The following is a 13,785-nucleotide window of genomic DNA, read 5'->3' as shown; positions in this document are numbered from 1 at the left end:
AAATAGAGAGTGACAAGAGGAAGGGCATCGACTTTCAAGAGGGTGGTCAAGGAGACCTTCTCCCACATGAACTCACAGAGCAAACAGATCAAAGGACTGTGCACGGACCAACTCCAGAGAAAACTGGCAAATCTGAAGGAACTAATTGCTGCTAAGAATCACTTTGAAAAGTGACCTTATGACTTATGACAGTGTGTTTCTGTGCCATAGAAAGTTTTTTTTTTTATTCTTAAAATACCCACAAAGCATTATGAAGTGGGGAAATACAATTTAAAATGTTCAGATCAGTACTCTATGATATAAATTTCTGTGATCATGGAAATGTTCTGGATCTGTGCTTCACGACACGGTAGGTCCATGGGTGGCTAGCAGGCACATGAAATGTGGCTAATGCGAATAAGGAAATGAATTTTTAGTTTTGCTTAGTTTTAATTAATTTAAATTTAAGCAGCCTCATGTGGTCAGTGGTTACTGAATCAGACAGCATAGGTCTAGTGGACAGGAGATCTGAAATGAGCTAAGTCTGGAAACCCTTCACACTCCCGTCAAATTCCCCTTTCCCTTACACATTAGCTGTTCCCTCCTCATTCAGTTTGATGTAATTTTCAGTTATGGCCAATTCCTCATTAGCGGTTAGCACAAGATCTCACGGGTAACTTTGGAATGCCAATAGGTTAGCAACCCAGATTTAGCCATAGATTTATATATCTTCTTCTTATAGTAAGTTGATGGTAGTAAGTTCATTTTGTTTTTACCCCTAACCCACATAGACAGGGCTCAAAGGGCAGGGAGCTGTGGGAAGGGGTGGGGAGATGGGGATTCGCCCTAAATGAAACAGCTCTGGGCACTTCACCCCCGTCCCATTCAGAACTTGGGAATCTAGGAACATACAATCATATGGTATCTGCGTTTTTCTTTTTCTCTCTCTCCAGTTATCCAATCTCTGTATTTCTGTCTTTTAGTAACTCCTACCCATTTGCACTTTTCTGCCCTGGCATTCACTACTGTTGTACTTTTTTTAAAAAAAATTTTCCCTTCTTCTGTGCCTAAAATTTCTGCTTCCTTATAGGAAACTGGGATATAGAAGTGGGTACGGAACCATTCTACCAAAGTACTCGTTGCTTGGAAACAGGGTTTTAAAAATCCATGATTGATTCTCAGAAGCAAGGGCAACCAGAATATACTTTTTCGCCTAAGGTACCCAGTAGAGAATCTGACAACCTTTTTGGTAAAAGACATATGTGCATTTTAACAAAAGACATGAAGGACACCATTTCACTGTGATCCTTTAGGGTGATCAGAATGGTGACATTTTAGTGCACTTCGGAGGGATAGATCATGTCCGGTAGGACCAGAAGGGAGATATTTCTGGGCTGGCAAGAAAATTGAACAAGACTTGTTCATAAAGATGCCTTCACCTGCGTCCTCCATCAGCACCATGTCGTGGGCCAGCAGGACGGCAGGGAAATGCCACCCACTGTCTGTGGACACAGGACGTCAGCCCTGTCCTCTGCTCACAGTGCTTCCTAGTGTGGCTAGTTGTCATGCTCTGTCTCCACTGCTAAACTCCGAGACCCTTGAGGTCAGAACAAAGCCTTCCTGACCATGTATCTCTAGAGTGCCTACTTCACAGGGAACCATGAAAATATACTGAGGAGTTACTGGATTTATTAAAAATATTAAACAGGGGGAAAGCAGTTGTCAGGTAGTGTGAGGAGTGAAATGTTATTCAAGCCAGCATGATTGAATGAAGTTTGAAACCATAGCCTGTGATTTGCAAGTCACCGAAACCACTTTTAAGTAATGCCACAGTCCTAGGGTATTATACCTGAAAATTACTTACAGACCATCCTTGTCAGTATTCTCATCTTAAAGATGATAGAGTTATATTCTGTGGTGAAAACTAGAAGTTCTGGAAGAAATTCATGGAGGTCCTAAGGGCTACATTATTCTACTTGTATACTTGTAAAGCAAATGCGAGTTGTTCTTAGTAAATTTTCACAGACGACAGCTTTTAATTTTAAAACTGCATATTAGGAAAATGAGAATTTAAAAGATATGTCCCTTGCCCAACATGGAACTTAACCAGTATACTATTGATATCATTATACTAAGTATTTGTTCCAGAGAGGTTTATTTTTCAGCCTACAGCTTTTCCTTGATTTTTCACTGTCACCACAAAATGACTGCCCATAAACCAAATTTAAGGTCTAGTTTCTTTCTTTATGCAGAGCTCCAGATTCTCAGATCTTTTCTTTCAGCAGACACTCTTACTTCCTTCTCCCTTCTGCTCAAAGATAGCTCTTGCCAACATCCATTTCTTTCTCTTTTCCTTAAAATACCTTAAAAAAACAATTAGCATTTTTTTAATTCAGGCATAGACGTTTGTATCATGCCTTTCTGAATTTCCCAGCAGAAGTGAAAAGTCCTATAATCTTAACATCAGTTTATCTCAGAGGGGACATAACGAGAAGATGGCCCACACAGAGTATGTCCTCTCAGGAAGCAGCCTCCACCTGCCGCCCTGTGTCAGCCCCACGAGCATGCACCATGGCCCACCAGTCCAACCATCAGGACACAGTGGTTCATGTTTCAGTATGAGATTTATCTAGAAACTGTCAATTTATATCAGAACATCACTTCCTTACCCTCTTTTAAGGAGCAGAGACACTGACTTAAGGGAAATGTACGTTGAAGCGATTGTGGTTTCAAGCTGGAGATGGGTGGTTTCTCTTACCAGACACTTGGGATCTGAAAAATTCCAACCCCACCAACAGGGTCCTCATCAGTTTTTGTTTTGTTTTGTTTTGTTTTTAAGCTATTAGGTTTTTAAAGGATTTGTCTTTTAATCTTTCTCCTAAGCCATTCTGTTTTCTGTCTTTGTAAAACGTGTAGGAGGTAGAGAATCTGTTTGTGATCCTGGCAGCAATATTACACATTGGAGACATTCGATTCACTGCTCTGACCGAGGCCAACTCCGCATTTGTCTCTGACCTCCAGCTTCTAGAACAAGGTCAGTGGAACAGAGCTCTCCTTAACCTCGTGGGTGCGTAGCTTTGCAGACGTGCCAGTAGAGGGAGACACAGTACGGAAAACTCTGGCAGAAGAACCACCCTCCCCCTTTTCTGCGGGAGTAGAATGCAGAGTGGGAAAATATATACATTAATAATAATTAAAAAATAATTAAAAAGCGGTATCCACTTCTTATAAATGGTTTGGGGAATGAAGAACAACATGTACATAATGTTCTCCTGCTTCCCACATTTACAGAGTTGATTCTTAGGCACATACTTGGGTTTATTTATGTTGTTCTCAATATTCTCTCCCCCCCACCCACCCACCTTTGCTGCCCAGTGTATTTTGGGGGCATGTTATTAGCTGAACATTTTAAGCAATACATTACTTCCCTTCAAAGGTCTTGCCAAAAACCTCTCTCTCCCCTTTGAAGTTGCTTTGTTAGTCACTCCCAGATTTTTTTCAAGATACCTTCAAACCACAGATTGTCAGTGAGCATCATGTCTTCACCTTGTATCAAAGTAATTGAACCAGGGACTGGGAGAAACATTCAGGGCCACCTGTGAGGGCAAGGAGGGAAGAGACCTGTAATGATTTTCTACAGGAGCCCGACCAGCTCATTAGCATTATGATTACTAGAAGATATTTCTGTAGTGTACTTTGATACTTCAAGCACTTGTTCAGTGTTTGTAATCCACAAAGTTCCTAATGGGGCTATATAATAAACTCATAAATAGTAACTGTAAAGTATCAGGTTCGCCCTCAAAAAACATATACTAACTTTATGCTTCCAATGCTGCTTTAATTTTAGTGGCTGGATTGTTACAAGTATCAACTGAGGAGCTGGTATCTGCTTTAACATCCGATATCCAGTATTTTAAAGGTAAGTTCTGCCAGACTCTGATGTTTACCTTTGTGCAATCTGTGGTCTTCTCCCAGATACAGAAAGCCAATACAACCTTCCTCTCCCCACCTCGTGTACCTCTTTCCATGCACTGAATGCCGAAAGGGAAATGCATGATGAACCCATTTGGTCACCTGATATGGCTCTGTGTTGTGAACCTTGTTAAGCTCTCGAGAGACCATTTCGGTGAATTAGTCACCTTTTCTAGCTAATCGGTCCTTTTAGACAAATTGAGTCATCAGTCCAACAGGACATATTCAGGTAAACGATTGGAACTGTTTGTGTATGCCGTGTCGCCACCCTGGTCAATGAAGACTTCTTCCTTCCTCTGCACTGTAAGCTGTAAGAAAAGCTGCGGTGTATTGGGCACTTGTGAACCGACAGGAGAGGTGCCAAGTGCTATAAATGTTGGTATTTTAACATTTCCACACGTTGCTCTGAAGGAGGCATAACTTTTTCTTTAGAACAGATGAGAAAACTAAGGTTCAAAGAGACTCAATAACTCTGCACATCAGATCACTAGTAAAGGCATGTTTGGAATTCGAATCTAATGCTGCCGGAGTGCTGCAATGACTCTCCTTACGCCACACACATCTCTCTCTATTCAGTGGTTTCCCACGTGCACTTCAGGTGTTCCCAGGAGATATTGCCTTACCAGCCTTCCTCTTACTGAGAGTTTGAGGACTCTCTTTCTTTCTCGAAATCACCCCTGTCCTTACCTGGTGCTCCTCTTGAACATACTTGCAGATATTTAGTATGTGACTTACCACTCCTGCCTCATAGCTCCATAGGGTTCCTATCCAGCTCTGGAACTTAATGCATCATCTCCCCATTATCCAGGCGGTTGTGCAAAAGTCATTTTGGTGCCTCTTCCTCCTACACCTCGACTGATGCCTGTCAGCTCTACTTCACACATCTCCCTTGGTCTCACTACCTTTCCTTCATTTCTGACACCACTACCTTAATATGTCATTCCTTTCCTAGATCACGGAACAATATCCTCTTTAATTTTTTATCTGGCCTTATCTCATACTGTCTACCTTCCCCAATGGCTCAGGAATGGTCTTTCTGAATCCTATTCTGCAAGTATGATTTTCCTTTTTTTTTTTTTTTTTTTGCAAGTATGATTTTCATCCATGGACAAGAGCCCTTCAGAGATGCTCTCAGATCATCCATTTGGGATAGCCCAGCACGCCCTTTATAATTCAGGTTTACCTCACATTGATGCTTTATTCTGACCCATCTTCCCACCAGCCCTGGCATCTAATTGTATCATTTCTTGAACTTCTCCAAAATCATCATGTCTCATGATGTTTTGAGAAAATTTGAACTCACCATTAATACCTAGAATTTACTGTTTGTGAGTTTTTCTGCTTACACCATCCTCGCTTCCTTACTCAGCTACCATGTTGGTGACCCATCAACACCCTCAATCATGTTTAGTCTAGAGACCATAATTCTATAATGTCATAAATGCCACACCTGCTTTCACAGCCACCTTATTTGTTGATCTCGATGGCCTTGATCTGACAGGTCTCTGAATCTTCCTCACCTGCTGGGTTTTTTTTTTTTTTCTTTTATCTCTGCCTATCTGGTTCTCCTGCATCTCTACCTCCATTGACCAACAGCTCTTTCAGCCATTATTTCACACAGTAATCATCTTATTACTTAACCCCCTGCTCAGCCAAGTAGCACCGGTTAGCCAGGCTAGCCACAGCCACACAGTATGAGTGCTAGATGCTTCTCTGCTCTCTAGCATCAAAACTATCACAGGCTCAGCTCCAAATCATCCTCACCTGTTCCCTGCCCCCCTTGGTTTCTTCTGAAAACCTTATCACTCAAGATTTCAATTACCGTCTCTTAGAGAATGACTTGAACAGTTCTATCTGAAAGCTCTAACTTCTTCCCAAACTCCACACACACATTTTAGTTAGCTGGATTGTGTCTCCGAAAATATTTAAAATATGACAAATTTTCCAGATGGCCAGGTTTCCAAAGGCCTTGAGGATGATTCATATTCAAACCAGAGAGCTGTTTTCAGAAATCCTGTTAAGGGGGGCCCACCAACAGTTGGTTCCCTAATAGAAAGGAAATTACAGAGCCTGCATCGAGATCCAAAGCTATGCTCAGGGTCAGTAGCAAATAATACTGCAGTGTACATGGGCCTCACTTTGGGAAACATTTTCAGTGGCGGACACCTCATTTGTTTAGAGCTGTCACATGTTTTTAACATCTTTTGGCATATGAGATTGTGTAAGGAATAAAATAGGTGTGCATGGCCTTGTTTGCCTTGAAATGAGTGAAGCCTCGTTCTACCTCTTAGCCTTTCTGCCCTTCCAGGAGATACCATCATACGGCGACACACTGTGGAGATGGCGGAATTTTACCGGGATCTCTTGGCCAAGTCCATGTTCAGTCGTTTGTTTAGCTTTTTGGTGAATACCATGAATTGTTGCCTCCACAGTCAAGATGAGCACAGCAGGTAGGATTGGCAGACACGGGTCTGCTCTGTTATTCTTGTTGTAGCCGACTTAAAAGCACCTCTTACAGGTGCTCTATAATCCAACGCGACACTATAATGAAAACATTTCATTTTAACAAGTGATTTTACCTAAAGGGTTTCATTGACTCTTTCTTAGAGATTTAAACCCCCTCCTCCCACCCACACACATTGACGAATTAATCAAATCATATCTCATGCATGGGGATGCACATGCATTCTCTCTGGTACCAAGAAATTTTAAGAATTAATAGATCTGGGAAGAAGACTAAGAATATCTAAAGCACTTACCTTTTTTGAGGAGCCCATTTCTCTCTTAGGACCAATTGAATGTTATGTTTCCGATTAGTAAGTCTTCCTATTTTGTTCACTTATTTGCAGATTATTTGACAGGAGGTCTCTATGGTAATCATTTTGAGTCATAGCCTTAACCACCTTTAAAACAGGAGCTTTTCAGGACTATTTGATGATCTAAAAATCATAGACCTACAAGTCATCTCGTTAACGGAAAACTTTGTTAGTATTCTTGTCAGTAACACTGACTTTGAGCAGGCCGTTGAGAGCAGAATTGCATCCAGAAGTCTTCACACGTATGCCTATCTTTGAATGAAGCCTTTTGAGAATTTCATTGTTGTCCACATAGAGTTCTTAACCAGATTCCTAAAAGTTGCTGCCTTTGGAGGTTTCAAGGAAAACACAAGAAGTAACATGTAGTAATGGGACAGTTCTTAAGGAAAAGTAGACATCTCAGAAGACTTTAAGGACAAAGGGATATGGAAGTCCTCATTAACATGTGTATATATAAATCCCACAGCTTGCGGATCAGCATATTGCAATACAGTCTGGGATTTGCGATACTCGGTATAGTATTATCAGTATTTTAGCAGTTGTACCTTAGAGTTTGGTATGGTGAGGATTCTTGGATTTATAATTACTTATTGTCAGTTAATTTATAATTTTCCTTTAAATATGAAGATGATTCACAGAATGATACTAATATGCTGTCTTGCAAATTAATCTGGTGTAAAATTATTGGCTGTTCTACTGAAATTGACATTGAAAAAATTAATATCATAAATCCAGCTACACATGGAAACTTTTAGAAAATTTCCATTTGACATTCACTTTCTTAAAAGATTTATTTATTTATTCTAGAGACAGTGAGAAAGAGAGCATGCAAGAGGGGTAGAGGACTGAGTGAGAGAGCAAATCGTAAGAAGACTCCATGCTAAGCATGGAGGAGCCCAATGCAGGGTTTGATCTCACAACCCTGAGATCATGACTGGAGCCAAAATCAAGAGTCAGATGCTCAACTGGCTGAGTCACCAGGTGCCTCTCCATTTGGTATTTAAATCTTACAGAGCCATAAATTTATGTAATTGGGAAAATTTAGACATAGTCTCAATATTTGACTACATACACAGGAAAATATACAAACATAAACCTTGGAAAGCATATTATTTCTCTTTCAGTGGGAATATTGCCACTGTGTCAATATGCAAATTTATGGTGTTAGTGCTGTCTTTTAAAATTCTTGACTAAGCAAATGAATGAGGACAGGGATTAGTAGGAAATTAGTAATGATTTAATGTTTTAGAAGTTTAACTTAAGAAGACACACTATTCTCAGATGAGTCATAATTCCCATGTTTTTCTCTCATTTCTCCCTGGGGTCACCCAAACCTAAATTTAAATCTCAAAATACTCCAAAGAAAGGTTATGTTTGCAGTATTTCTAACTCATTGAAATTCATGGAAAGCTGAAGGATTTGTAGATTTACAGACTTATTTCCTAAGTCTCCGAGAGGTCTCAAAATTTGGATAAACTTAGGCTTTGACTGTTTATGAATCTCTCAATTTTTTGAAATGTGTAATCATGTCAAAAACATTATATAAAATATGTGTATCCCCATGGTTCAAGTTGGCGAGGACTCTTGATGTTGATGGGGAGTATTTTTCACACTACATTTTTTTGGTAAATTTTGCAAGAAAAGAACAACTATAAATAAGATGTACTGTAACAAGTTATTAAAAGAAAACAAGTGAAATTGAATCCGATGAAATGTTCTTGGAATGCTGGACTCATTTCCTGGATTACAGCAAAATAGGTACAATATTAATAGTATTATACACTTCAAAAGATTTTACTCTCTCTACCTAGATTCTTTTTTTTCTTTTTAAGATTTTATTTATTTATTTATGAGAGACACACACAGAGAGGCAGAGACACAGGCAGAGGGAGAAGCAGGCTCCCTGTGGGGAGCCTGATGCGGGATTCCATAAATGACCCCTGGATCATGACCTAAGTCAAAGGCAGATGCTCAATCACTGACCCACCCAAGGGCCCCTCTCTACCTAGATTCTAAATACGGTTGCTTCTAATAAAATCCTGAGGTATAAGGTGGGAGATGCTGATGATTAGTTAATTATGATGAACCAAAGCATTGGCCGTATTTACTTGGCCAGAATCAAGCCAGTAAGATTGCAGTGTGGATATCTGTCAGTCTGTGGCATGTCATGGTCTTGATGTCTGTGCAGGCCGCTGGCACTGGCCACAACAGGCTGGGGACTGACCAGGCTGGAATAGCTCTCATTCAGGCAGGCACACTTTGTGGTCAGGACACCCCAGAAATTGAAACACACTAAACTTTATTTATTAGGCTCAGTTGACAATAATTTGGTCTAAGTAGGCAAAAAGGAATAATGATAAAAGAGCAATAAAACCAATATATATATTGTGTTGTATTATGCACATTATTATATGTAATGTATGTTTAATGTATATTATTATATCACATATCATATACATTATATATGCACTATACAATATAATAACATACTATTATATATTACACATTATATAATATACTGCATATAGTGTACTATGTATTATATATGTTATAATAATATACTACATTTATTTGTTTAAAACTTTAGTTTTAAATGCATGCATATAAACCACCCTCAGAAGAAATCCCATTAGACAGCCAAGAACAGCACAGTTACTGTGTGAGCAGTGGCAGCTCAAGGAAATTGTGAAGTGTGGATGTCCTGCTTCTTCATTACCCCTCCCAATGCACCTCTCTTCAAGAATTCCTACATGAATCAGAGTTGTGGCATTTTAACCATTTTCTGAGGTGTTTCTTTCTCCAAACTGTAACTTTGACCTCTAAAGTAAAGGGTACATAGGGTTAATACAGCCTTACATGAAGCCAGCATGCTCCTGCTCCATGGTCTTGGCCCTGTGGCTGCTCCTCCTTGTGTCTGCCCAGCCCCCACTGGGCTTGCTGTTGCGTCCCATCCTGTGTCCAAGGGCACGCAGTGCTTTTGTGGTCTTTGGGGGGCATTAAACTACTGGTGCTCACCTTCCTGTCTGATTCTTTTTTTTTTTTTTTAAGACGTCACTTATTTATTCATAAGAGACACAGAGAGAGGCAGAGACATAGGCAGAGGGAGAAGCAGGCTCCCTGCAGGGATCCCGATGCAGGACTTAATTCAATGACTCCGGGATCAGGACCTGAGCCAAAGGCAGATGCTCAACCACTGAGCCACCCAGGCATCCTCCCCCTTCCCCTTTTTAAAGCTTCCTGTCTGATTCTTAATCAATTGATAAATAAGACAATGGAGTCCCGTATTAGGAGCCAAGACACAGATTCTGTGGATTCTGTGAGGGAGGCAGCGGACCCCAGAGCTGCTGCCTGAGTGCAAGCAAGCTGTTTCTGACCTCTGCTGTCAGGCAGGCTGGCTTGCCAGTGGGCCCGTCAGCTCCAAGCCTCCCACCAGGGCCTCCTCCTGCACGCTCCAGTGGAGGAAGGCCCTCCGTGAAGAGGCCAGGAGAGTTAATACAGCCAGTGGAGCTTCTCTCCATGAAAGAAAATCCCAGGACCAGGGACAGCATCTCCACTTAACGAGATGTGAGTGTTAAGAGTTGATTGGCTCGAAAGACCAAAGGCCCATCTGATGCAAGAAAGTGTGTAGGCTCTGAGACTCCTGTGTGGAGTGGTTTGGGTCTTTTTTTCTTTTTTTTTCAAAAGGATAAATTGAACCCATCTGCCTTATGTGTGACAGTCCTCCCCTCCCTGCAGCCAAGATGTGGCCACTAGATAGGTAGGAGGCCCTTGTAACTTACATGTTACTTGTTCACATTTGGTAGATACTATTCAACAATGAAAACATAATTTTAAATGGTATGGAATAATTTCTTTAAAAAACCCTGATAAGAAGGTAGTTACATTTTATCAGACTTTTCTAGTAGTATTTGGTTTCAGCACCCAATGACCCGTGTAGGCATAAACAAAGTCCATGTTTAAACAACATGGAGGCCTATATGTAGAGTTTTATAACCTCATATGGAGAAAATTGGCAACCACTGAGAACTCTGGAAACGCCACCTTCTATTCCACTCTTCACTGGCCAGTTTTCTTCCCTGTGAATCCAAAGCCGTGTTATTAGGTCCCTTCCTGGGGATGCAGCTCTTCTCCCCGAGGAGAAGTCTTTCCTTGGATTCTTCATTAATTGCAGTCAGACCAACATGGTGGTCTGCTTCTCAGGAGTCCTTAAGATGATTCCCAGGGTCCCTTTTTCCCAGGGAGTCAACTTTCCTGATCAGGAAACCACAGTGTCCTTCAGCTTTACACTTCTCCTACCTCCTGAGTGGGCACAGTCACCGGTCTGCTCCGTGATTGCAGACATGATGTGCAAACACTGGAGGACTGTCACCCCTATACTTCTGACAGTGAGTCTTCCTGCAGCGCTAAGCAGGTTCTTTTCCAGGGTCTACTGGCTGTGTTCCAGAACATCATCTCAAGCACAAACTTTGTGGCATAGAGAGGATTCTGGATAAATTTCCTTACTACTTCCCTACTCCCGTGAATTATTCTTGCCTCATCATTGTAGAAATCTTTCTCCATTTTGTGATATTGGTTGGACATTTTTAGCAGAGCATTCAAAATGGAAAGGCTTACCTGTAAATACCTGTTGTTCCTTTACTTAATAACATTACAAGCCTTTTGAAAAAGATAGTAGGGAGACACATTAAATGTACCTTTCATCTGAAAAAGCAACATTGTGGACAATATTACATTTGCCCACAAGAAAGCATTTCTTTTATTGTGTCAACATAAGTAAAATTGTCCAACTTTTCAGATCTGTGGTGTTATTACTTATATTGGTGTAACCACCATATTAAAAAGTGATTTGTGATGTACTGAAAACACATGTTTTTCTCATGCCTCACCTTTCCTTAGAGAGTGTCATATGAGGAGAATATGTTTATGGCCCTGGGAAAAAACAGGTAGGTCCCAAGCCTGTTCTGCTCACAAATTACAGTGCTGTGAATCCTTTAAGTCACCAAATATCCTGTTGGAACAGAAATTAGAAATGTCTCAAGGGGCAGCTGGGTGGCTCAGTGGTTGGGTGTCTGCCTTCGGCTCAGGTTGTAATCCCGGGGTCCTGAGATTGAGTCCCATGTCGGGCTCCCCGCAGGAAGCCTGCTTCTCCCTCTGCCTATGCCTCTGTCTCTCTCTCCCTGTGTCTCTCATGAATAAATAAGTAAAATCTTTAGAAAAAAATCTTAAAAAAAAAAAAGTGTCTCGGGATCCCTGGGTGGCACAGCGGTTTGGCGCCTGCCTTTGGCCCAGGGCGCGATCCTGGAGACCCGGGATCGAATCCCACGTCGGGCTCCCGGTGCATGGAGCCTGCTTCTCCCTCTGCCTGTGTCTCTGCCTCTCTCTCTCTCTCTCTCTGTATCACAAATAAATAAAAATTAAAAAATAAATAAATAAAGTAAAAAAAAAAAAGTGTCTCAAAATCAGAGTCCTCTCTCCTGCTACTGGGCTCATGGTGGTGGCTCAGTACCTTCCAGGAAGGGAGCAAAGTGGGCTTCGGTGCCTATAGCTACTGTGGGAGATGAGGGGAGGGACAAGGAAGTGAGGGATGTCTTGATAGCCGGAGGATGGTCATCCCTGACCCTTTCGGGCTCCTCACAGATTCCCACACTATACCTCTCCTTCTGCAGTCCTCAAGGTGTGAGAAGGACGATCATTCATCCGTTACCCATGTGTCGCCTCTGCCTGGGGCAGTCCATTCAGCAGAGGCTCATACCACAGCGGGCTGGTCCCCACACCTTCCCAGGATTCTAAAACAAGATGATACTGGTGATTCTAACTAAAGCAGAATGAGTAATAAATACCTTGATTTAAAAAAATGATAAAATAATTTTGGCAGCTCAGAAACTTGGACCTGTTTCATACTAACGTCCCCACGATTGAAATGGCAATGTTAGATTTAAAATCACTACTTTCTTCTAAAGTGAAACCTCCATCAGAGTTTTGGTGCAGACTTGGCTGCTCACAGAGGTGACTACAAGCTAGGAGGTTCTCGAGCAGCAGAGGGGTTGTAGGGACCTTGGGACAGTTGCGCAAGTGTCTCAGACACCAACACCTATAGTTTATTTCACTCGTTTTTAGCACATGTTCTGAATACAGTGGTTTACGTTCATGTGGCCAGCTGAGAAGCAAAGCCTGTGAAGCGTATTCCTTTTTAGCAATGGACACACCCTAAGAATAAATAGATGGAGTGTTATAGATGGTTAGCGGATGGAGATGAGGAGGCCAGACAGTGGAGTGGTATTGATGGTACATTTTACTTACTTACCTACTTGTGTGTTTGGTCATTCCCTCATTTATGTCTGTTTGTTCTGAAATCCACATTTTTGGGCAGCACAACTTAGCATGCAAATATATGCGATAAATTGAGTTTCAAGCATGCATATGGAGATTTGGGGGTTTGCACTGAGCCTTCAGTTTCTTAAATATGCTTATACTGTATTACGCTCTTACAATATTTTAGTTGAGCTAAACATAAATATTTAGAAACTTTATGATTAATTACACTCCGCTTCAGTGACTTATAGAAACTTCGGAAGAGTTCCCCAGAAATGTCTTCAGACACCAAAACCGATGGTTCATTTTATTCATCTTCATCCTGAGTCCTCATGTAAGTAAGCTGGTGCCTCCTGGCTCCTCCGAGAACTTTGGTTGGTGTCCAGGGTTATCTGAGGATGAGAAGAGGAAACCAAGTTGTCAGCACTGCACCTGACACAGTGGGAATGGCTGCTTCGGTAAAATCCTCGTGGGTATGGCTGCAAAGGCTTCTGGTTTATGGAGATTTGTCTGTGGAGATGGAGGATTCTGAAGAGATGCCAGTGGACATTGTGTTGGAAAGCCGGGCTATGGTCTAGTGTCTTTCATTGACTTTTGGTTCAGTGACCTTCTTTTGGAGAGTGGCAACTAGAGGAAATCTGTCGTTCTTTAGAAATAGCAATGTCGCCGTTCACATACACTCTGAACTCTGAGAGATGTTTTACGT

General features: G+C 41.4%; 1 protein-coding gene and 1 long non-coding RNA gene across 5 annotated transcripts in view; one reads left to right on the top strand and one right to left on the bottom strand.

The window, feature by feature from the left end:
• The window catches only part of MYO16 (myosin XVI), a 594,113-nt gene that overhangs the window by 373,068 nt on the left and 207,260 nt on the right, over positions 1–13,785 (top strand). For both annotated transcript variants that reach the window (XM_077854971.1, XM_077854970.1), the window contains exons 18-20: positions 2,896–3,013; positions 3,827–3,898; positions 6,260–6,401. In XM_077854971.1, coding sequence (XP_077711097.1) covers positions 2,896–3,013; positions 3,827–3,898; positions 6,260–6,401 — 332 coding nt within the window. The remainder of the gene's footprint in view (positions 1–2,895; positions 3,014–3,826; positions 3,899–6,259; positions 6,402–13,785) is intronic.
• The window catches only part of LOC144287719 (uncharacterized), a 59,969-nt gene that overhangs the window by 10,817 nt on the left and 35,367 nt on the right, over positions 1–13,785 (bottom strand). The window contains exons 4-7 of one of the 3 annotated variants that reach the window (XR_013355471.1): positions 6,711–7,093; positions 6,236–6,492; positions 3,487–3,575; positions 9–2,342 (exon numbers count right to left, since the gene is read on the bottom strand). This is a non-coding gene — a long non-coding RNA (uncharacterized LOC144287719). Of the gene's footprint in view, positions 1–8; positions 2,343–3,486; positions 3,576–6,235; positions 6,493–6,710; positions 7,094–13,037; positions 13,472–13,785 lie in introns of those variants that run through there. The other 2 variants (XR_013355469.1, XR_013355472.1) reach the window with 2 other exon arrangements.

The sequence above is a fragment of the Canis aureus genome, chromosome 17 (genome assembly GCF_053574225.1).
Source record: "Canis aureus isolate CA01 chromosome 17, VMU_Caureus_v.1.0, whole genome shotgun sequence".
In the NCBI taxonomy this organism is placed as follows: domain Eukaryota; kingdom Metazoa; phylum Chordata; class Mammalia; order Carnivora; family Canidae; genus Canis; species Canis aureus.
The sequence above is the reverse complement of the archived record's forward strand: the minus strand, read 5'-3'. Positions and strand labels throughout refer to the sequence as shown.